We start from the raw sequence: 26,220 nt of genomic DNA on the forward strand, positions 1-26,220 counted from the left end.
AGGGGACATGGTCGGATTCGCGTTTATCGTCAAAGGAATGAGCGTTACACTGAGGCCTGTACTCTGGAGCGGGATCGATTTGGAGGTCGAGGGTCCGTTATGGTCTGGGGCAATGTGTCACAGCATTATCGGACTGAGCTTGTTGTCATTGCAGGCAATCTCAACGTTGTGCGTTACAGGGAAGACATCCTCCTCCCTCATGTGTTACCCTTCCTGCAGGCTCATCCTGACATGACCCTCCAGCATGACAATGCCACCAGCAATACAACTCGTTCTGTGCATGATTTCCTTCAAGACAGGAATGTCAGTGTTCTGCCATGACCTGTTGGATCGGAGGGTGAGGGCTAGGGCTATTCCCCCTCGAAATGTCCAGGAACTTGCAGGTGCCTTGGTGGAAGAGTGGGGTAACATCTCACAGCAAGAACTGGCAAATCTGGTGCAGTCCATGAGGAGGAGATGCACTGCAGTACTTAATGCAGCTGGTGGCCACACCAGATACTGACTGTTACTTTAGATTTTTTGACCCCCCCCTTTGTTCAGGGACACATTATTCAATTTCTGTTAGTCACATGTCTGTGGAACTTGTTCAGTTTATGTCTCAGTTGTTGAATCTTGTTATGTTCATACAAATATTTAAACATGTTAAGTTTGCTGAAAATAAACGCAGTTGACAGTGAGAGGACGTTTCTTTTTTTGCTGAGTTTACATACACATATAAATACATACATACATACATACATACATACATACATACATACATACATACATACATACATACATACATACATACATACATACATACATACATACATACATACATACATACATACATACATACATACATACATACATACATACATTCCCCTCCAACCCTACCACCCCTCCCCTAACTGGAGTAAACTAATGAACAACAACTCCTAGGCCTGTATTTCCAGCTTATTCAAACTATATACATTTTATGGACAAGGTCTATTTTACAATAGTTCTATTGTGTTTGTTTTTAATCCTGTCCTTCCTCTATCCTCAACCATCTATTACTGATGTCCTTCCTCTACCCTCAACCATCTATTACTGATGTCCTTCCTCTACCCTCAACCTCTCCCATCTATTACTGATGTCCTTCCTCTACCCTCAACCATCTATTACTGATGTCCTTCCTCTACCCTCTCCCATCTATTACTGATGTCCTTCCTCTACCCTCAACCATCTATTACTGATGTCCTTCCTCTACCCTCAACCTCTCCATCTATTACTGATGTCCTTCCTCTACCCTCAACCATCTATTACTGATGTCCATCCTCTACCCTCAACCTCTCCCATCTATTACTGATGTGCTTCCTCTATCCTCAACCTCTCCCATCTATTACTGATGTCCTTCCTCTACCCTCAACCTCTCCCATCTATTACTGATGTCCTTCCTCTACCCTCAACCTCTCCCATCTATTACTGATGTCCTTCCTCTACCCTCAACCTCTCCCATCTATTACTGATGTGCTTCCTCTATCCTCAACCATCTATTACTGATGTCCTTCCTCTACCCTCAACCATCTATTACTGATGTCCTTCCTCTACCCTCAACCTCTCCCATCTATTACTGATGTCCTTCCTCTACCCTCAACCATCTATTACTGATGTCCTTCCTCTACCCTCAACCATCTATTACTGATGTCCTTCCTCTACCCTCAACCATCTATTACTGATGTCCTTCCTCTACCCTCAACCTCTCCCATCTATTACTGATGTCCTTCCTCTACCCTCAACCTCTCCCATCTATTACTGATGTCCTTCCTCTACCCTCAACCTCTCCCATCTATTACTGATGTCCTTCCTCTACCCTCAACCATCTATTACTGATGTCGTTCCTCTACCCTCAACCTCTCCCATCTATTACTGATGTCCTTCCTCTACCCTCAACCATCTATTACTGATGTCCTTCCTCTACCCTCAACCATCTATTACTGATGTCCTTCCTCTACCCTCAACCATCTATTACTGATGTCCTTCCTCTACACTCAACCATCTATTACTGATGTTCTTCCTCTACCCTCAACCTCTCCCATCTATTACTGATGTCCTTCCTCTACCCTCAACCTCTCCCATCTATTACTGATGTCCTTCCTCTACCCTCAACCATCTATTACTGGTGTCCTTCCTCTACCCTCAACCATCTATTACTGATGTCCTTCCTCTACCCTCAACCTCTCCCATCTATTACTGATGTCCTTCCTCTACCCTCAACCATCTATTACTGGTGTCCTTCCTCTACCCTCAACCATCTATTACTGATGTCCTTCCTCTACCCTCAACCTCTCCCATCTATTACTGATGTCCTTCCTCTACCCTCAACCATCTATTACTGATGTCCTTCCTCTACCCTCAACCTCTCCCATCTATTACTGATGTCCTTCCTCTACCCTCAACCTCTCCCATCTATTACTGATGTCCTTCCTCTACCCTCAACCATCTATTACTGATGTCCATCCTCTACCCTCAACCATCTATTACTGATGTCCTTCCTCTACCCTCAACCATCTATTACTGATGTCCATCCGGATTGATTTCTATTTGCCATATCTTTCAAACTGTGCTCTTTTTATACATTTTATGGACACAGTATGTTTTACATGAGTTATCTTGTTGTTATTAGTAATTATTCCTAACCTTCAGCTCCATTCAACCCCTCTCATCTATCTCTTAACACCAACCATATTGGGTTTCTATTTGCCATATATTTTCCAACTGTGCAGTGACTTTTCACAAAAGTTCTGAACCTTTCTATTCTCAAAGTTTCTACTGATTGTAAATTGAAAATAAACATTTTTGCTAAAAGTATTATTATACGATTGATTGATTGACTATGACTTTTCAGATCACCCAGCAGTGCTATCTGCAGAGTTATCAGATCACCCAGCAGTGCTATCTGCAGAGTTATCAGATCACCCAGTAGTGCTATCTGCAGAGTTATCAGATCACCCAGTAGTGTTATCTGTAGAGCTATCAGATCACCCAGTAGTGATATCTGCAGAGTTATCAGATCACCCAGTAGTGCTATCTCCAGAGTTATCAGATCACCCAGTAGTGCTATCTGTAGAGCTATCAGATCACCCAGTAGTGATATCTGCAGAGTTATCAGATCACCCAGTAGTGTTATCTGCAGAGTTATCAGATCACCCAGTAGTGTTATCTGCAGAGCTATCAGATCACCCAGTAGTGTTATCTGCAGAGTTATCAGATCACCCAGTAGTGCTATCTGCAGAGTTATCAGATCACCCAGTAGTGCTATCTGCAGGGTTATCAGATCACCCAGTAGTGTTATCTGCAGAGTTATCAGATCACCCAGTAGTGCTATCTGCAGAGTTATCAGATCACCCAGTAGTGTTATCTGCAGAGTTATCAGATCACCCAGTAGTGTTATCTGCAGTTATCAGATCACCCAGTAGTGCTATCTGCAGAGTTATCAGATCACCCAGTAGTGCTATCTGCAGAGTTATCAGATCACCCAGTAGTGCTATCTGCAGAGTTATCAGATCACCCAGTAGTGCTATCTGCAGAGTTATCAGATCACCCAGTAGTGTTATCTGCAGAGTTATCAGATCACCCAGTAGTGTTATCTGCAGAGCTATCAGATCACCCAGTAGTGTTATCTGCAGAGTTATCAGATCACCCAGTAGTGCTATCTGCAGAGTTATCAGATCACCCAGTAGTGCTATCTGCAGGGTTATCAGATCACCCAGTAGTGTTATCTGCAGAGTTATCAGATCACCCAGTAGTGCTATCTGCAGAGTTATCAGATCACCCAGTAGTGTTATCTGCAGAGTTATCAGATCACCCAGTAGTGTTATCTGCAGTTATCAGATCACCCAGTAGTGCTATCTGCAGAGTTATCAGATCACCCAGTAGTGCTATCTGCAGAGTTATCAGATCACCCAGTAGTGCTATCTGCAGAGTTATCAGATCACCCAGTAGTGTTATCTGCAGAGTTATCAGATCACCCAGTAGTGCTATCTGCAGAGTTATCAGATCACCCAGTAGTGTTATCTCCAGAGTTATCAGATCAACCAGTAGTGTTATCTGCAGAGTTGGCTCCAGGTAAATGTTGCAATTCTTCAGCCATTCCTGGACCAGTGACCAAAAACAAGCTACATATGGACAGTATAAAAACAAAAATCGAATGATTCAGACTCTTCGCAGCAAAATCTGCAGAGCTGGGAAGGTTGTATCCCTCATATAAATAACATTCAATTGGTTGCAAGAATATTGTATTATAAATAAAAAAAATCTAAGTTTTGAATCCGGCGGCGTTTTGCGTATCAGTTCATATACCATGTGCCATGGCATCGGTACGTCAAACATCTCTTCCCAACTGTTTTGCCATCTATACGGCACGGCTGTCAATTTATTGGTCCTTAAATGAAACTGGTATACTTTTTAAAAAATGTATCACAATTTTCTTTCCAAAGGTTGTTGAGTCAGAGTACAGGCTGTCCTGTAAAAGTGTCTGTCAGACAGTCAGATAGCTTCTGACGTTCAGGGCTTTTGCCAAAAAGGTTTAGCTGTAACGCTCAGAATGTAGAGAGGAATGCTGCATCCTGTGTGTGTGGGAGTGTTTACGTAAGCAGTGTGTTTGTGTCTCTGATAAAGTACAGCTGTGTTGTGCTGTGGTCTTGAGGGTTTCTCCCACAGGTCTTCAGTGAGACTGTTCTGTCTTTCTGTGTGTTTGCTTGTGTGTGTCTGTGTGACGCCGTTCTGTCTTTCCTTTCACAGAAAGTTCCTCGCACAGTTTGATCAGCCTCAAGCCTGAGACATGATGAATTACTTTACACCACTGACTGATTGAGACAACATACTGTCAGATAAATTACATCTCTCTGTATTGAGACAATGTACTGTAAGATACATTACATCTCTCTGTATTGACACAATGTACTGTAAGATAAATGACATCTCTCTGTATTGAGACAACATACTGTAAGATAAATTACATCTCTCTGTATTGACACAATGTACTGTAAGATAAATGACATCTCTCTGTATTGAGACAATGTACTGTAAGATAAATTACATCTCTCTGTATTGAGACAATGTACTGTAAAATAAAATACATCTCTCTGTATTGAGACAATGTACTGTAAGATAAATTACATCTCTCTGTATTGAGCCAATGTACTGTAAGATAAATTACATCTCTCTGTATTGAGACAATGTACTGTAAAATAAATGACATCTCTCTGTATTGAGACAATGTACTGTAAAATAAATTACATCTCTCTGTATTGAGACAATGTACTGTAAAATAAAATACATCTCTCTGTATTGAGACAATGTACTGTAAGATAAATTACATATCTCTGTATTGAGACAATGTACTGTACTGTCAAATATAATACATCTCTCTGTATTGAGACAATGTACTGTAAGATAAATTACATCTCTCTGTATTGAGACAATGTACTGTACTGTCAAATATAATACATCTCTCTGCATTGAGACAATGTACTGCAAGACATAATTAGCGTTGCAAAGGGAGGGTATATTACTGGAAAATGTAAAAATGGACCAGTAAACTACCAGAACTTTGGTATCTTTCAAGGATTATATGTAATCTATCACAAGACTGACTGAAAAGACAGAATACACCAAAAGGAAATGACAGCTACTGTGACTAAATTACACCCCTGGGTAATGAAGACTAAATACACCCCTGGGTAATAAAGACTAAATACACCCCTGGGTAATGAAGACTAAATACACCCCTGGGTAATAAAGACTAAATATACCCCTGGGTAATGAAGACTAAATACACCCCTGGGTAATAAAGACTAAATACACCCCTGGGTAATGAAGACTAAATACACCCCTGGGTAATAAAGACTAAATACACCCCTGGGTAATGAAGACTAAATACACCCCTGGGTAATGAAGACTAAATACACCCCTGGGTAATGAAGACTAAATATACCCCTGGGTAATAAAGACTAAATACACCCCTGGGTAATAAAGACTAAATACACCCCTGGGTAATGAAGACTAAATACACCCCTGGGTAATAAAGACTAAATACACCCCTGGGTAATGAAGACTAAATACACCCCTGGGTAATGAAGACTAAATACACCCCTGGGTAATGAAGACTAAATACACCCCTGGGTAATGAAGACTAAATATACCCCTGGGTAATAAAGACTAAATACACCCCTGGGTAATAAAGACTAAATACACCCCTGGGTAATGAAGACTAAATACACCCCTGGGTAATAAAGACTAAATACACCCCTGGGTAATGAAGACTAAATACACCCCTGGGTAATAAAGACTAAATACACCCCTGGGTAATAAAGACTAAATACACCCCTGGGTAATGAAGACTAAATACACCCCTGGGTAATGAAGACTAAATATACCCCTGGGTAATAAAGACTAAATACACCCCTGGGTAATAAAGACTAAATACACCCCTGGGTAATGAAGACTAAATATACCCCTGGGTAATGAAGACTAAATATACCCCTGGGTAATGAAGACTAAATACACCCCTGGGTAATAAAGACTAAATACACCCCTGGGTAATGAAGACTAAATATACACCTGGATAATGAAGACTAAATACACCCCTGGGTAATGAAGACTAAATACACCCCTGGGTAATAAAGACTAAATACACCCCTGGGTAATGAAGACTAAATATACCCCTGGGTAATGAAGACTAAATATACCCCTGGGTAAATAAGACTAAATGAAGTGTTTGATCTGTCAAAAACCTACATGTAGTGTACTGATGGAAGCCATAATGCCTGAAATGTCAGTACCTTTATACTGTAAAACAAATCAGTCAAGAAGAAAATATATATTCTGAAATGAGTTGTGATGACTATCTTCTGAAGAGAGCCACAAATAGCCTTGACATTGTCTTCTATAACGGAGAAATGTGTACCTTAAAAACTCAACTGTACTGCACTATCAAAATGGCTGATTACCACATGTCACACAAGGTTACCTTTTCCCTTTGCTAAATGAGTCTCAACAACACATGTATCATCAACTCAACTCTCCTGTCTTCCTCTCTAGTCTGGAGTGATATACTGTACACCCGTCTGAACAAGTCAAGCCATAATAACCCTCTGACAGAGTTACGACCTAACCTCACCTCTCAGGTCAACCAGTCACGCAGGCAGCCAGCCAGGCACGCAACGCAGGCAGCCAGCCAGGCAGCGCAACGCAGGCAGCCAGCCAGGCAGCGCAACGCAGGCAGCCAGCCAGGCAGCGCAACGCAGGCAGCCAGCCAGGCACGCAACGCAGGCAGCCAGCCAGGCAGCGCAACGCAGGCAGCCAGCCAGGCACGCAACGCAGGCAGCCAGCCAGGCAGCGCAACGCAGGCAGGCAGCCAGGCACGCAACGCAGGCAGCCAGCCAAGCACGCAACGCAGGCAGTCAGCCAGGCAGCGCAACGCAGGCAGGCAGCCAGGCACGCAACGCAGGCAGCCAGCCAAGCACGCAACGCAGGCAGCCAGCCAGGCAGCGCAACGCAGGCAGCCAGCCAGGCACGCAACGCAGGCAGCCAGCCAGGCAGCGCAACGCAGGCAGCCAGCCAGGCACGCAACGCAGGCAGCCAGCCAAGCACGCAACGCAGGCAGTCAGCCAGGCAGCGCAACGCAGGCAGGCAGCCAGGCACGCAACGCAGGCGCCAGCCGGCACGCCGCAGGCAGCCAGCCAGGCACGCAACGCAGGCTGGCAGCACAACAGGATTCAAATATTGTTCGTAATCATTTCAATTACTGTATTTGTGCTTGATTGAGTTTGCCTGTTGCACTAAAACCTATGTAATTATCGCAAAAGTGCAAACCCCACCCATCGGCACTCCAAGCAAACACTTCAAAGTATATGAAAGATTTTGAATAGTATTTGAACCCAGGTCCAAAACAGGCTGTGTTCCTGGCTGTGTGCACCTGTTTACCATGTCAATAACAACCTTCCTGCAATGTGACTCAGATAGTTACAACCTCTCATACCCTACCTATCTTTCTGTCTTCCTTTTCTCTCTCTCTCTCCTCTCTCTCTCTCTCTCTCTCTCTCTCTCTCTCTCTCTCCCTCTCTCCCTCTCTCCCTCTCTCCCTCCTCTCTCTTGCTTTCTCCCTCTGGCTCTCTCTTCCTCCCTCTCTCTGTCTCTCTCTTTCTCTCCCTCTCCCTCTCCTTCTTTCTCACCTCTCTCCCTCCCTCTCTCTCTGTCGCTCTCTCTCTCTCCTTCTTTCTCACCTCTCTCTCCCTCCCTCTCTCTCCCTCGCTCTCTCTCTCTCCCTCTCCTTCTTTCTCACCCCCTCTCTCTCTCTCTCTCTCTCTCTCTCTCTCTCCTTCTTTCTCACCTCTCTCTCTCCCTCTCTCTCTCTCCCTCTCTCTCTCTCTCTCTCCCTCTCTCTCTCCCTCTCTCTCTCCCTCTCCCTGTCTGTCTCTCTCTCCCTCTCTCTGTCTCTCTCTCTCTCTCTGTCTCTCTCTCTGTCTCCCATCTCATACCCCTCTCTCCCATAACACCCTCCATGAAAGGTGAGGGTTAAACTAGACCAGTCAGAGGAAGTGAGAGTACAGGGACACCTGTTGCTCTCTATGCATATCAGTGTAAAGACATGGTTCACACAGGGTTCACAGTTGGTATGGATGGTATCACTATGATCAGTATTAGGCCCCCAACACGCTACAGCAGCTGTTAGCTGCACAGAGTAGATAGAGGACCAAATGCCCCCCGACACTCTCCATCCCTCCCTCTCCATAGCCCCAGCACTACTTTCAACATGAGCCCTCTATAGTGCACTACTTTCAACATGCCCCAGCCCCCCCCTCTATAGTGCCCCCACCCCTCACTCTTCAACATGAGCCCTCTATAGTGCACTACTTTCAACATGAGCCCTCTATAGTGCACTACTTTCAACATGAGCCCTCTATAGTGCACTACATTCAACATGAGCCCTCTATAGTGCACTACATTCAACATGAGCCCTCTATAGTGCACTACTTTCAACATGAGCCCTCTATAGTGCACTACTTTCAACATGAGCCCTCTATAGGGACTAGCACTATAAGGACTAGGGTGCCACTTGGGATGCGCCCAGAGTACAGATTACTGAACATGCTGTCCTGTCTCTGTTCCTCTTTCTGTTCAGACATGACCCCCACCCCCCTCTCATTCAGGGAACTGGAAAAGTGTTTACAGCTCTTCTGTTGACAAGAACCTCAGCGTCTGTCCCAGAACAACCCAACGACCCCTCCCTCACCCCTTACCCCGAAAAACCTCCCTCCCTCTCCCTTATTGAACCCTGAACACCCCCTCCCTCATCCTCTCCCTTATTGAACCCTGAACACCCCCTCCCTCATCCTCTCCCTGAATAACTCCTTCCCCCTTCCCTCCCTGCTCCTGACAACAATTTGCATAGAGTACAACCAGAAGCGCCTCTAGCCTTTTGGGGGCCCTAAGCAAGATATAGTTGCTGGTTACTGGCCCAACGCTCTAACCACTAGGCTACCTGCTGGTTACTGGCCCAACACTCTAACCACTAGGCTACCTGCTGGTTACTGGCCCAACACTCTAACCACTAGACTACCTGCTGGTTACTGACCCAACGCTCTAACCACTAGGCTACCTGCTGGTCACTGACCCAACGCTCTAACCACTAGGCTACCTGCTGGTTACTGGCCCAACGCTCTAACCACTAGGCTACCTGCCGCCACAAAAATCAATGGGGGTCCCCTGGACGTCCGGGCCCCTGGGAACATCATTTGATGATGATTACCTCACCTAGTAATGTAGAAATGTTAGCTGACATGGGCTAATTGATTGAAATTGCACCTTGTGTATTTTTATATACTGTAGTCAGAGGAGCTTCTGACTGGAACATGGCATGACATCACAAGGAAGCCAGCAGTTGTTCTGAACAGTGTTCTAGAATGTTTATAGGAGTTCCAAACTAGAACAGAACAAGGAGATACAAACAGGGAAGCATTGGGTCTGTGCCCCAAATGGCACCCTACGTATGCCCCTATATAACTGCACTATTTTTGACCACTGTAGTGCACTACAAAGAGAACAGGGTTCTATTTGGGACTATATGCTCTGGTCAAAAGTAGTGCACTATGCAGGGTTTAGGGTGTCATCTGGGACTGAACCATGAACAGTCAGTGTGTCTGGTCAAGCTAGCCTCAACGTGTGGTGGTGTGCTGTGTTCCTCTCTATAGTAAACAGAGACTGGTAGAAACCTGTCTGGGACATGAAGGTCACAAACACTACAGCTATCAAGGAACACTGAACAACACAGATCTTCCCATTGATTGTGCTAAATGGGAGAATAGAGACAACAGGTACCCAGATAGGATATGAAATCAGCAGTTAGACACAAAATGGTGGACAAAAGAGATAGAGACTCTATATTTCTATGAGAGAGATAGTAGATCCACGGATACAGTATGAATCAGCAGGCCAGGTGGTCGGTGGACCCACGGGGAAGAGATCCCGGCGTGCGCGTGCCAGGGGCAAAGAGATAGAGACCCTATATTTCTATGAGAGAGATAGTAGATCCACGGATACAGTATGAATACAGCAATTTGACACAAAATGGTGGTCAAAAGAGATAGAGACCCTATATTTCTATGAGAGAGATAGTAGATCCACGGATACAGTATGAATACAGCAGTTTGACACAAAATGGTGGTTATCAAAAGCGGCAGCTGTCAAAACAAGTCTTTAGACCACCTGTAAGGCAGTAAGGCTGTGTGATTCCACAGTTAGCTGCCTAGTTACAACCCTTTGTCTAAAAGAAACGGCAGGAACTCATCTCAGAACACATCAACAGGATCCAATGGCAACTAAATAGCAAGGGAAGGCCGTCATTGTACATAAGGATTTGTTCTTAACTAACTTGCCTAGTTAAATAAATAAATAAAATAGATTTTGTTAGTTAAATAAAGTTTAAATAAAAAATAGCAGCGATATTCAACGCCAGTCGTGGTGGCGGGGGACCCACAGGACAGACGTGTTCATTCCATCCCAACAGTAGCACACGGGATTCAACTAAATAAGGGTTTGATGATGAGCAGATTAGTTGAATCAGGTGTGTTAGTGTTGGACTGGAACAAAAGAAAAGTGCATTACTGTCTGTGTGAAACAGTGTTGCAGTCCGTCCCTCACTGGCTGCACAATGGCTTCTTTCATTTAGTCAGCGATGCCCTCTGGTGGTGTTTCGGTGTATTACATCCCACTACCAAAAGAACGGCACAGACAAGGATTCAACCGAGAAGACTAATTACTAATACTGTCGTTAATGATGATACATGTATGTTTACGTTTTGGTACATATTACACTTCATTCCATCCGTCGAGCTAGCAGACATAGCCAGTAAGAGTGTTGAAGGAAATAGAGGCTTTAAGATAAAATGGCCTCCTTCATTTTAGTGGAAGGCAGTGGAAATGCTGATTGGGCCAACTTAGTGTAAAAGCAGGAAATATTCAAATACTATGAGTCAATCTAAAAATAGTTTTAAATGACTGTAGCTGTTTACATAGACTGGCTTTAGTCATATTTGCTAAACCACAGCAATAAAACAAGCATAGAAACCCAGCATTGCTGGGAAGGCTAAAAAATCAGATTGTTATTATAAGGGAGAGAGAAAAAAAGTATCTCCCTCTCTCTCTCTAGTCTCTCTCTCTCTCTCTTTCTCTCTTCCTCCCTCTCTCTCCCCCCCTCTCTCTAGTCTCTCTCTCTCTCCCACTCTCTCTCTTCCTCCCCCCCCCCCTCTCTCTCTCTCTCTCTAGTCTCTCTCTCTCTCTCTTCCTCCCTCTCTCTCTCTCCCCCCTCTCTCTCTCCCCCCTCTCTCTAGTCTCTCTCTCTCTCTCCCCCCCTCTCTCTAGTCTCTCTCTCCCACTCTCTCTTCCTCCCCCCCCTCTCTCTCTCTCTCTAGTCTCTCTCTCTCTCTCTCTAGTCTCTCTCTCTCTCTTCATCTCCCTATCTCCCTCTCCCTCTCTCTCCCCCCACCCTTCTCCATAAGCAGGAAGGGAAAGCCAAACTGGGCTGTGTTCCAGGCTATCTAGTGTGAGCTGTCTGTCCATGCAGCCCTATGCCTGCCCAGGGAGAGAAGGAGGGAGAGATGGAGGAAGGGAGAGAGCGAGGAAAGGAGGGGAAGTAGGGAGGGAGGGTGAAAGGAGCCAGTCAGGATGAAAAAGGGGCCCACAGAGGGCAGACTAACACAAGGATCTCTCTAGTGTATCCAGTCCTGTAGCTGGTAGCTTTAGCCTGGATCACAGACACCTTACATAGAGCAGGACTGTAGAGCCAGTGGTGTCAAAAACATTTAGCACCGTGGGCCGTATTCTGTCTTCAACGAGGTTCGGAGGGCCGCACTGAAAATGTGTTATATATCCAAATGATAGTCCTCCCTGACTGTGTAGCTTTCATTTTGGGGTGATTATTAGCTGGACACAGTTGAGATACTGTATGAACGTCGGTCCGTTATCATTCTACACAGTTGAGATACTGTATGGACGTCGGTCCGTTATCATTCTACACAGTTGAGATACTGTATGGACGTCGGTCCGTTATCATTCTACACAGTTGAGATACTGTATGAACGTCGGTCCGTTATCATTCTACACAGTTGAGATACTGTATGGACGTCGGTCCGTTATCATTCTACACAGTTGAGATACTGTATGGACGTCGGTCCGTTATCATTCTACACAGTTGAGATACTGTATGGACGTCGGTCCGTTATCATTCTACACAGTTGAGATACTGTATGAACGTCGGTCCGTTATCATTCTACACAGTTGAGATACTGTATGAACGTCGGTCCGTTATCATTCTACACAGTTGAGATACTGTATGAACGTCGGTCCGTTATCATTCTACACAGTTGAGATACTGTATGGACGTCGGTCCGTTATCATTCTACACAGTTGAGATACTGTATGAACGTCGGTCCGTTATCATTCTACACAGTTTCCATTTGGCATTTACACATTTTAAAGTTGCGATATGTAACTTTATGGGAAACTCGACCAAATTCACATCGACATATTAGTTATACAATAGATTTGTCATTCTCATTAAAAGCAAGTCTAAGAAACCGGTAGGTCTGTTCTATGTGCACTATTTCTACGCTTCCTGTTCTAAAGTTTCATTTTTTGCGTCTTTTATTTTCTGTTTTGTACACCAGCTTCAAACAGCTGAATATAAAATATATTTGGTAATGTAAAAGATATTTCACAGTGCTTTAGATGGTACATTGATTCTCTACACTATGTGCTTGTTCTGTTACATAATTAGGGGAACTATTACAATTTTAGCAACCAGGAAATGGAGGAGGAATTTCGGCATTGTGCAGCTTTAAAGTATAAAATTAAAAAAATATAATACATATTTATATTATTATTATATATATATATTTTTAACTCAATCCCCTCGCGGGCCGTATGTTTGACACCCCTGTGTAGAGTCACCTGTTTCATCTACATAGCAGACTGTATGTCTGACTACCTGTTTCATCTACATAACAGACTGTATGTCTGTCTACCTGTTTCATCTACATAACAGACTGTATGTCTGTCTACCTGTTTCATCTACATAACAGACTGTATGTCTGTCTACCTGTTTCATCTACATAACAGACTGTATGTCTGTCTACCTGTTTCATCTACATAACAGACTGTATGTCTGTCTACCTGTTTCATCTACATAGCAGACTGTATGTCTGTCTACCTGTTTCATCTACATAACAGACTGTATGTCTGTCTACCTGTTTCATCTACATAGCAGACTGTATGTCTGTCTACCTGTTTCATCTACATAACAGACTGTATGTCTGACTACCTGTTTCATCTACATAACAGACTGTATGGCTGTCTACCTGTTTCATCTACATAACAGACTGTATGTCTGTCTACCTGTTTCATCTACATAACAGACTGTATGTCTGACTACCTGTTTCATCTACATAACAGACTGTATGTCTGTCTACCTGTTTCATCTACATAACAGACTGTATGTCTGTCTACCTGTTTCATCTACATAACAGACTGTATGTCTGTCTACCTGTTTCATCTACATAGCAGACTGTATGTCTGTCTACCTGTTTCATCTACATAACAGACTGTATGTCTGTCTACCTGTTTCATCTACATAACAGACTGTATGTCTGACTACCTGTTTCATCTACATAACAGACTGTATGTCTGTCTACCTGTTTCATCTACATAACAGACTGTATGTCTGACTACCTGTTTCATCTACATAACAGACTGTATGTCTGACTACCTGTTTCATCTACATAACAGACTGTATGTCTGTCTACCTGTTTCATCTACATAACAGACTGTATGTCTGACTACCTGTTTCATCTACATAACAGACTGTATGTCTGACTACCTGTTTCATCTACATAACATGGCACAGGTTAGGAGGCACCTCCAGGGGCAGGTAGAGCCCTCCGAACGGGATGGGGGCAAATGCTGCGGGAGGGGAGAAGAGGTCAGGGAATTCTATTACATGGAGATTGAGATGAAAGGTCCAGTCTGAAGTTCTCTGTTTGTCCCATCTAGGAATGAGAGTAGTTCAATTTATGAGTCTTACCAGAGCCATATGTCTAAAGAGTTGGGCTTTTGGACGCCATGTTAGTGCCTTTGAACAGCTAGCAGACATAGCCAGTAAGAGTGTTGAAGGAAATAGAGGCTTTAAGATAAAATGGCCTCCTTCATTTTAGTGGAAGGCAGTGGAAATGCTGATTGGGCCAACTTAGTGTAAAAGCAGGAAATATTCAAATACTATGAGTCAATCTAAAAATAGTTTTAAATGACTGTAGCTGTTTACATAGACTGGCTTTAGTCATATTTGCTAAACCACAGCAATAAAACAAGCATAGAAACCCAGCATTGCTGGGAAGGCTAAAAAATCAGATTGTTATTATAAGGGAGAGAGAAAAAAAGTATCTCCCTCTCTCTCTCTAGTCTCTCTCTCTCTCTCTTTCTCTCTTCCTCCCTCTCTCTCCCCCCCTCTCTCTAGTCTCTCTCTCTCTCCCACTCTCTCTCTTCCTCCCCCCCCCCCCTCTCTCTCTCTCTCTAGTCTCTCTCTCTCTCTCTTCCTCCCTCTCTCTCTCTCCCCCCCTCTCTCTCTCCCCCCTCTCTCTAGTCTCTCTCTCTCTCTCCCCCCCTCTCTCTAGTCTCTCTCTCCCACTCTCTCTTCCTCCCCCCCCTCTCTCTCTCTCTCTAGTCTCTCTCTCTCTCTCTCTAGTCTCTCTCTCTCTCTTCATCTCCCTATCTCCCTCTCCCTCTCTCTCCCCCCACCCTTCTCCATAAGCAGGAAGGGAAAGCCAAACTGGGCTGTGTTCCAGGCTATCTAGTGTGAGCTGTCTGTCCATGCAGCCCTATGCCTGCCCAGGGAGAGAAGGAGGGAGAGATGGAGGAAGGGAGAGAGCGAGGAAAGGAGGGGAAGTAGGGAGGGAGGGTGAAAGGAGCCAGTCAGGATGAAAAAGGGGCCCACAGAGGGCAGACTAACACAAGGATCTCTCTAGTGTATCCAGTCCTGTAGCTGGTAGCTTTAGCCTGGATCACAGACACCTTACATAGAGCAGGACTGTAGAGCCAGTGGTGTCAAAAACATTTAGCACCGTGGGCCGTATTCTGTCTTCAACGAGGTTCGGAGGGCCGCACTGAAAATGTGTTATATATCCAAATGATAGTCCTCCCTGACTGTGTAGCTTTCATTTTGGGGTGATTATTAGCTGGACACAGTTGAGATACTGTATGAACGTCGGTCCGTTATCATTCTACACAGTTGAGATACTGTATGAACGTCGGTCCGTTATCATTCTACACAGTTGAGATACTGTATGGACGTCGGTCCGTTATCATTCTACACAGTTGAGATACTGTATGGACGTCGGTCCGTTATCATTCTACACAGTTGAGATACTGTATGAACGTCGGTCCGTTATCATTCTACACAGTTGAGATACTGTATGGACGTCGGTCCGTTATCATTCTACACAGTTGAGATACTGTATGGACGTCGGTCCGTTATCATTCTACACAGTTGAGATACTGTATGGACGTCGGTCCGTTATCATTCTACACAGTTGAGATACTGTATGAACGTCGGTCCGTTATCATTCTACACAGTTGAGATACTGTATGAACGTCGGTCCGTTATCATTCTACACAGTTGAGATACTGTATGAACGTCGGTCCGTTATCATTCTACACAGTTGAGATACTGTATGGACGTCGGTCCGTTATCATTCTACACAGTTGAGATACTGTATGAACGTCGGTCCGTTATCATTCTACACAGTTTCCATTTGGCATTTACACATTTTAAAGTTGCGATATGTAACTTTATGGGAAACTCGACCAAATTCACATCGACATATTAGTTATACAATAGATTTGTCATTCTCATTAAAAGCAAGTCTAAGAAACCGGTAGGTCTGTTCTATGTGCACTATTTCTACGCTTCCTGTTCTAAAGTTTCATTTTTTGCGTCTTTTATTTTCTGTTTTGTACACCAGCTTCAAACAGCTGAATATAAAATATATTTGGTAATGTAAAAGATATTTCACAGTGCTTTAGATGGTACATTGATTCTCTACACTATGTGCTTGTTCTGTTACATAATTAGGGGAACTATTACAATTTTAGCAACCAGGAAATGGAGGAGGAATTTCGGCATTGTGCAGCTTTAAAGTATAAAATTAAAAAAATATAATACATATTTATATTATTATTATATATATATATTTTTAACTCAATCCCCTCGCGGGCCGTATGTTTGACACCCCTGTGTAGAGTCACCTGTTTCATCTACATAGCAGACTGTATGTCTGACTACCTGTTTCATCTACATAACAGACTGTATGTCTGTCTACCTGTTTCATCTACATAACAGACTGTATGTCTGTCTACCTGTTTCATCTACATAACAGACTGTATGTCTGTCTACCTGTTTCATCTACATAACAGACTGTATGTCTGTCTACCTGTTTCATCTACATAACAGACTGTATGTCTGTCTACCTGTTTCATCTACATAGCAGACTGTATGTCTGTCTACCTGTTTCATCTACATAACAGACTGTATGTCTGTCTACCTGTTTCATCTACATAGCAGACTGTATGTCTGTCTACCTGTTTCATCTACATAACAGACTGTATGTCTGACTACCTGTTTCATCTACATAACAGACTGTATGTCTGTCTACCTGTTTCATCTACATAACAGACTGTATGTCTGTCTACCTGTTTCATCTACATAACAGACTGTATGTCTGACTACCTGTTTCATCTACATAACAGACTGTATGTCTGTCTACCTGTTTCATCTACATAACAGACTGTATGTCTGTCTACCTGTTTCATCTACATAACAGACTGTATGTCTGTCTACCTGTTTCATCTACATAGCAGACTGTATGTCTGTCTACCTGTTTCATCTACATAACAGACTGTATGTCTGTCTACCTGTTTCATCTACATAACAGACTGTATGTCTGACTACCTGTTTCATCTACATAACAGACTGTATGTCTGTCTACCTGTTTCATCTACATAACAGACTGTATGTCTGACTACCTGTTTCATCTACATAACAGACTGTATGTCTGACTACCTGTTTCATCTACATAACAGACTGTATGTCTGTCTACCTGTTTCATCTACATAACAGACTGTATGTCTGACTACCTGTTTCATCTACATAACAGACTGTATGTCTGACTACCTGTTTCATCTACATAACAGACTGTATGTCTGACTACCTGTTTCATCTACATAACAGACTGTATGTCTGACTACCTGTTTCATCTACATAGCAGACTGTATGTCTGTCTACCTGTTTCATCTACATAACAGACTGTATGTCTGTCTACCTACCTGTTTCATCTACATAACAGACTGTATGTCTGACTACCTGTTTCATCTACATAACAGACTGTATGTCTGTCTACCTACCTGTTTCATCTACATAACAGACTGTATGTCTGTCTACCTGCTTGTTTCATCTACATAACAGACTGTATGTCTGTCTACCTGTTTCATCTACATAACAGACTGTATGTCTGTCTACCTGCTTGTCTACTTCATCGTGAACTTGTTGATCCAGGGACACCATGATAAAGACGATCCAGGAATGTGAATCACTTGTAGAAATCAAGATGTGCCTATTTAGTCATTATGTTGACTGAGGGTGTCCCTAAAATGGCTAAAGTGTCTGATAATGTCCTAAAATATGTGCCGTCTCCCCTAAAGTGACTGAGAATGTCCTAAAATGTTTACCGTGACCCCAGCCTACCTTGTACCTGATGCTGGTTCTTCGTCTCCATGGAGATTAGGTTTGAGTAGTAGGAATCAGTGGAGGCTGGTTGGAGGAGCTATAGGAGGATGGGCTCATTGTAATGGCTGGAATGGCATAAAAGGAACGGAGTCAAACATGTGGTTTCTATATGTTTGATGTGTTTGATACCGTTCTATTTATTCCATTCTAGCCATTTCAATGAGCCCGTCCTCCTATAGCTCCTCTCACCAGCCTCCATTGGTAGGAATCCACTTTAAGACATCTTCAGACACCTTGGTTTAAACGGGATACATTTCCGGACATCCTCAGTTACCTAAGCAGTCCCGGTACACTATTTAGGACATCCTCAGTCATCTCAGGAGTCCCAGTACACTATTTAGGACATCCTTAGTCACCTTATGAAGTCATGGTATACGTTTTAGGACATCCTCAGTCACATTATGAGTTACGGTATACATATTAGGACATCCTCAGTCACCTTAGGAGTTACAGTATACATATTAGGACATCCTCAATCACCTTAGAGGTTATGGTGTACATATTAGGACATCCTCAGTCACCTTAGGGGTTATGGTATACATATTAGGACATCCTCACTCACCTTATGGGTTACGGTATACATATTAGGACATCCTCTGTCACCTTAGGAGTTATGGTGTACATATTAGGACATCCTCAGTCACCTTAGGGGTTATGGTATACATATTAGGACATCCTCAGTCACCTTAGGTGTTACGGTATACATATTAGGACATCCTCAGACAACTTCTAGTCGTCTGTCTTACCTTGTTCTTGGTGTTGGTCCTTCTGCTCCATGGACACCAGGGCAGAGAAGTGTGCCTGGTCGTAAGCTAGGACCAGGGGAGAGCAGTGGCACAGGTTAGGAGGCACCTCCAGGGGCAGGTAGAGCCCTCCGAACGGGATGGGGGCAAATGCTGCGGGAGGGGAGAAGAGGTCAGGGAATTCTATTACATGGAGATTGAGATGAAAGGTCCAGTCTGAAGTTCTCTGTTTGTCCCATCTAGGAATGAGAGTAGTTCAATTTATGAGTCTTACCAGAGCCATATGTCTAAAGAGTTGGGCTTTTGGACGCCATGTTAGTGCCTTTGAACATTCCGTATATATCCATTTATGACAAGAATTTGAAATCTTGTACATAGCATTGTTGCCCATGGGGAGCTAACATGGCTGCCATGCAATGTAGTGTCATATAAATGCATCATAATGCAGAAACCTAAAATGTCCTCTCTAACTCTCTAGATACATGACTCTGAGTCGGATCGTTCTTCTTCTTTGGGTTTTGTGAGCAGGTATGTCTGTGGTGTGAATATGTAATAATAATAATAATAATGAATAATAATTTGGTGGATACTTATATTTGTCCTATTTCACACATGTACTAGTGTATATGAATACATGTGTGAATATGATTATTATTATGATTATGTTTGCTTATACCAACTCCCCCTGAGACGACCTGGGAGAGTGGGGTCACGGCCAGGGACTGCCATTATTAACCGGGACCCTCAGGCAATTAGGGTTAAGTGCCTTGCTCATGGTCACATCGACAGATCTTTCACCTTCTCCTGCTCTGGGATTCGAGCATATTCCTGAGTCTCGGAGCACCTAACATCTAGCCACCACTACAATGGGTCTCTGAGCACCTAGCATCTAGCCACCACTACAATGGGTCTCTGAGCACCTAGCATCTAGCCACCACTACAATGTGTCTCTGAGCACCTAGCATCTAGCCACCACTACAATGGATCTCTGCAGTATGTAGCATCTAGCCACCACTACAATGGGTCTCTGAGCACCTAGCATCTAGCCACCACTACAATGGGTCTCTGAGCGCCTAGCATCTAGCCACCACTACAATGGATCTCTGCAGTACGTAGCATCTACCCACCACTACAATGGGTCTCTGCAGTATGTAGCATCTAGCCACCACTACAATGGATCTCTGCAGTATGTAGCATCTAGCCACCACTACAATGGATCTCTGCAGTACATAGCATCTAGCCACCACTACAATGGATCTCTGCAGCATGTAGCATCTAGCCACCACTACAATGGATCTCTGCAGTACGTAGCATCTAGCCACCACTACAATGGATCTCTGCAGTATGTAGCATCTAGCCACCACTACAATGGATCTCTGCAGCATGTAGCATCTAGCCACCACTACAATGGGTCTCTGCAGTATGTAGCATCTAGCCACCACTACATGGATCTCTGCAGTATGTAGCATCTAGCCACCACTACAATGGATCTCTGCAGTATGTAGCATCTAGCCACCACTATAATGGATCTCTGCAGTACGTAGCATGGCGTGTGTACTCACCCTCTCCCCCTGAGTCCCGTAGCATGGTGTCAGCCACCACTATGATGGGTCGACGCAGCACGTGAGCCAGAACAAACACATGGAACTCCTCCAGACTCTCATACACAGGGTCCTCTGAGTTATCCACCCTGTATCAAGACACAACCCTGTCAGACACTAACAAACCATCAGATCTACTGAACAAACATTTCAAAATATACCTCTAATGCTGGCTGATATTTGAATGTCAAGTGTGTGTGTGTGTGTGTGTGTGTGTGTGTGTGTGTGTGTGTGTGTGTGTGTGTGTGTGTGTGTGTGTGTGTGTGTGTGTGTGTGTGTGTGTGTGTGTGTGTGTGTGTGTGAATCCTGGCCCATGACAACTCCTCAGAGTCCATAGTTTTTTACATAATCTTGAGGATTACTACATCCTGCATTAGCAGGTCTGATCTGGTATTGACCTACAGACACCATCATAACTGATCTGGTATTGACCTATAGACACCATCATAACTGATCTGGTATTGGCCTGCAGACACCATCATAACTGATCTGGTATTGACCTACAGACACCATCATAACTGATCTGGTATTGACCTATAGACACCATCATAACTGATCTGGTATTGACCTACAGACACCATTATAACTGATCTGGTATTGGCCTGCAGACACCATCAATACTGATCTGGTATTGGCCTGCAGACACCATCATAACTGATCTGGTATTGACCTATAGACACCATCATAACTGATCTGGTATTGTCCTATAGACACCATCATAACTGATCTGGTATTGGCCTGCAGACACCATCATAACTGATCTGGTATTGGCCTGCAGACACCATCATAACTGATCTGGTATTGACCTATAGACACCATCATAACTGATCTGGTATTGACCTATAGACACCATCATAACTGATCTGGTATTGACCTATAGACACCATTATAACTGATCTGGTATTGGCCTGCAGACACCATCATAACTGATCTGGTATTGACCTACAGACACCATCATAACTGATCTGGTATTGACCTATAGACACCATCATAACTGATCTGGTATTGACCTATAGACACCATAGTCAGGGCTTTAAACAGACATCAACCAGCCACCATCATAACCCATGACAGTCTCAATGCTCAGCTAATCAATAGTAAACCAGTTTGGTGCTCACTGCTCTCCGTTCTGTGTGTGTGTGTGTGTGTGTGTGTGTGTGTGTGTGTGTGTGTGTTATACTCACCCTCCAGTATTGTTGTTGTTCTTGCTGCTGTGTGTACGCGGTTCACTGGAAGCTAATTTCAGCAGCTCGTTCCATTCTCTCTCCCATTCCTCCTCCGTGTACACCAGCCCTGACTGAGGAGAGAACACAGAGGGTTACACACACACACACACACACACACACACACACACACACACACACACACACACACACACACACACACACACACACACACACACACACACACACACACAGGGGACATGGTGCCACCTCCAGGCCCAGTAGGGGTGGAGGACAGGGGACATGGTGCCACCTCCAGGCCCAGTAGGGGTGGAGGACAGGGGACATGGTGCCACCTCCGGGCCCAGTAGGGGTGGAGGACAGGGGACATGGTGCCACCTCCAGGCCCAGTAGGGGTGCAGGACAGGGGACATGGTGCCACCTCCAGGCCCAGTAGGGGTGGAGGACAGGGGACATGGTGCCACCTCCAGGCCCAGTAGGGGTGGAGGACAGGGGACATGGTACCACCTCCAGGCCCAGTAGGAGTGGAGGACAGGGGACATGGTACCACCTCCAGGCCCAGTAGGGGTGGAGGACAGGGGACATGGTGCCACCTCCAGGCCCAGTAGGGGTGCAGGACAGGGGACATGGTACCACCTCCAGGCCCAGTAGGGGTGCAGGACAGTGGGGACAGGGCTGACCACCTCCAGGCCCAGTAGGGGTGGAGGACAGGGGACATGGTACCACCTCCAGGCCCAGTAGGGGTGCAGGACAGGGGACATGGTGCCACCTCCAGGCCCAGTAGGGGTGGAGGACAGGGGACATGGTGCCACCTCCAGGCCCAGTAGGAGTGCAGGACAGTGGGGACAGGGGACATGGTGCCACCTCCAGGCCCAGTAGGGGTGGAGGACAGGGGACATGGTACCACCTCCAGGCCCAGTAGGGGTGGAGGACAGGGGACATGGTACCACCTCCAGGCCCAGTAGGGGTGGAGGACAGGGGACATGGTACCACCTCCAGGCCCAGTAGGGGTGCAGGACAGGGGACATGGTACCACCTCCAGGCCCAGTAGGGGTGGAGGACAGGGGACATGGTGCCACCTCCAGGCCCAGTAGGGGTGCAGGACAGGGGGGACAGGGCTGACCCTGCTCAGCCAGAAGCCTGGAGCTCTGGAGGGGGTACAGGGCCTCATTTCACAGATGCTCTGGGTGGAGCCAGAGCCTTTCTAATACACCTCCATATACTGTCTCCTACAGCACTGGGGGCGGTGTGTGTGTGTGAGTATGTGTGAGAGTGAGTGTGAGTGTGCGTGTGAGTGTGTGTGTGTGTGTGTGTGTGTGTGTGTGTGTGTGTGTGTGTGTGTGTGAGTGAGTGAGTGAGTGAGTGAGTGAGTGAGTGAGTGAGTGAGTGAGTGAGTGAGTGAGTGAGTGAGTGAGTGAGTGAGTGTGTGTGTGTGTGTGTGTGTGTGTGTGTGTGTGTGTGTGAGTGTGTTTGTGTGTGTGAGAGAGTGTGTGTGTGAGAGTGTGTGTGTGTGAGTGTGTGTCCTACGGCCCTTTCCGGTCTAAATGAGTCAGCAGACATAGAACAGTAGGTGTTGACTGAGCAGAGCGTGGCACCATACAGCACACTGACGTCATCATGAACACACAGCCACCTGGGGTGTGTGATCAAGTGGCAAATCAAATCACAGAACAACAGGTTTCTGCTAAACAAACACTGAAATAAATCATTCTCTCTACTATTATTCTGACTTTTCACATTCTTAAAATAAAGATAGAAGAAGGAGAGCAGAGAATAGGAGAGGATAAGAGAATGAGAGGAGAAGAGAAGGAGAGAGAAGAGGAGAGGAGAGCAGAAGGAGAGGAGAAGGAGAGGAGAGAAGGAGAGAAGAGGAGAGAAGAGAATGAAAGAAGAGGAAAGAAGAGGAGGAGAGGAGAAGGAGAGGGAGAGGAGAAAGAGAGAGAGAAGGAAAGAAGAGAAGAGGAGAGAATAAGGAGAGGAGAAAGAGAGTTCTTAAGTTTAGTTTTTGAGTCTTTTACTTTTGCTTTTGTTCACCAGCTTCATACAGCTGAAAGTACAATATTTTGGATTATGGAAAATACATTTCACAGCGGTTTAGATGGTACAATAATTCTCTACACAATGGCTGCATGGTTGGTCACATAAACTGGAATTTGGAAAACTATTAGAATTTTAGCAACCAGGAAATGACAGAGCAATTTTTGCATATTCCACCTTTAACAGGGGAGAATGGAGCGAGAGTCCGGAAGGAGAGGAGCAGAGGACTGGTACAGAGGCTTAGCTCTGCTCTGATAGGGACAGAACAACCTAAGTGAACTCTGATAGGCTCAGAACTATCTAATGGTAGAGGAAGTGAACTATGATAGGCTCAGAACTATCTAATGGTAGAGGAAGTGAACTCTGATAGGCTCAGAACTATCTAATGGTAGAGGAAGTGAACTCTGATAGGCTCAGAACTATCTAATGGTAGAGGAAGTGAACTCTGATAGGCTCAGAACTATCTAATGGTAGAGGAAGTGAACTCTGATAGGCTCAGAACTATCTAATGGTAGAGGAAGTGAACTAAGGGCCTCTGGAGATGCAGTAACAACAGCTGTTCATATAACAGAAAACAACAATGGGGTCAGGGGTTGTGTTAACGACTACCAGTAATCTGTATCCAAACAGATAGATGTTGTTTTATCTACAGACTACCAGTAATCTGTATCCAAACAGATAGATGTTGTTTTATCTACAGACTACCAGTAATCTGTATCCAAACAGATAGATGTTGTTTTATCTACAGACTACCAGTAATCTGTATCCAAACAGATAGATGTTGTTTTATCAACAGACTACCAGTAATCTGTAACCAAACAGATAGATGTTGTTTTATCTACAGACTACCAGTAATCTGTATCCAAACAGATAGATGTTGTTTTATCTACAGACTACCAGTAATCTGTAACCAAACAGATAGATGTTGTTTTATCTACAGACTACCAGTAATCTGTAACCAAACAGATAGATGTTGTTTTATCTACAGACTACCAGTAATCTGTAACCAAACAGATAGATGTTGTTTTATCTACAGACTACCAGTAATCTGTAACCAAACAGATAGATGTTGTTTTATCTACAGACTACCAGTAATCTGTAACCAAACAGATAGATGTTGTTTTATCTACAGACTACCAGTAATCTGTAACCAAACAGATAGATGTTGTTTTATCTACAGACTACCAGTAATCTGTAACCAAACAGATAGATGTTGTTTTATCAACAGACTACCAGTAATCTGTAACCAAACAGATAGATGTTGTTTTATCTACAGACTACCAGTAATCTGTATCCAAACAGATAGATGTTGTTTTATCTACAGACTACCAGTAATCTGTATCCAAACAGATAGATGTTGTTTTATCTACAGACTACCAGTAATCTGTATCCAAACAGATAGATGTTGTTTTATCTACAGACTACCAGTAATCTGTATCCAAACAGATAGATGTTGTTTTATCTACAGACTACCAGTAATCTGTAACCAAACAGATAGATGTTGTTTTATCTACAGACTACCAGTAATCTGTATCCAAACAGATAGATGTTGTTTTATCTACAGACTACCAGTAATCTGTATCCAAACAGATAGATGTTGTTTTATCTACAGACTACCAGTAATCTGTAACCAAACAGATAGATGTTGTTTTATCTACAGACTACCAGTAATCTGTAACCAAACAGATAGATGTTGTTTTATCTACAGACTACCAGTAATCTGTATCCAAACAGATAGATGTTGTTTTATCAACAGACTACCAGTAATCTGTAACCAAACAGATAGATGTTGTTTTATCTACAGACTACCAGTAATCTGTAACCAAACAGATAGATGTTGTTTTATCTACAGACTACCAGTAATCTGTAACCAAACAGATAGATGTTGTATCTACACTTCCTCCAGCTGTCTCATTAAACTAAGTCTTGGACTCCACACGCTGATTACATTTACATTACATTTTTTGTTCCCGTACTGGTCCCCCGTGGGAATCGAACCCACAACCCTGGCGTTGCCAACACCATGCTCTACCAACTGAGCTACACCTCAATTCGTAATATTTGCATAGATTCTAATGAAACAGTGACTGTATCCAATTGTAAAATCAAAGGTTTAAAATGACATGCAAAGTTTGAATATAATTTTGACCGTGTGGAACAGTGTGTTACAGTACAAGGCTTGTGCCATGTGTCATGTGATGTGTTCATCATAGACTAGTGTGTACGAGTGACTCATAGTAACACAACAACAACAATAACAACAGCTCTATCCTGATGGGAACAGACAAGTAACAAGAGTC

At 44.1% G+C, this 26,220-nt stretch overlaps 1 protein-coding gene and 1 non-coding gene across 2 annotated transcripts in view; both read right to left on the reverse strand.

The window, feature by feature from the left end:
* LOC145864305 (OTU domain-containing protein 7A-like) overlaps nucleotides 1-26,220 on the reverse strand; it is an 85,667-nt gene that overhangs the window by 12,718 nt on the left and 46,729 nt on the right. Inside the window, exons 6-9 of the mRNA XM_082969907.1 lie at nucleotides 22,114-23,031; nucleotides 21,884-21,996; nucleotides 20,661-20,788; nucleotides 19,102-19,251 (exon numbers count right to left, since the gene is read on the reverse strand). Coding sequence (XP_082826033.1) covers nucleotides 19,102-19,251; nucleotides 20,661-20,788; nucleotides 21,884-21,996; nucleotides 22,114-23,031 — 1,309 coding nt within the window. The remainder of the gene's footprint in view (nucleotides 1-19,101; nucleotides 19,252-20,660; nucleotides 20,789-21,883; nucleotides 21,997-22,113; nucleotides 23,032-26,220) is intronic.
* trnaa-ggc (transfer RNA alanine (anticodon GGC)) lies at nucleotides 25,897-25,967 on the reverse strand. Its single transcript has one exon. It is a non-coding gene; the product is annotated as a tRNA-Ala (tRNA).

Source organism: Salmo salar, chromosome 26 (assembly GCF_965601325.2).
Source record: "Salmo salar chromosome 26, fSalSal1, whole genome shotgun sequence".
Taxonomy (NCBI): Eukaryota; Metazoa; Chordata; class Actinopteri; order Salmoniformes; family Salmonidae; genus Salmo; species Salmo salar.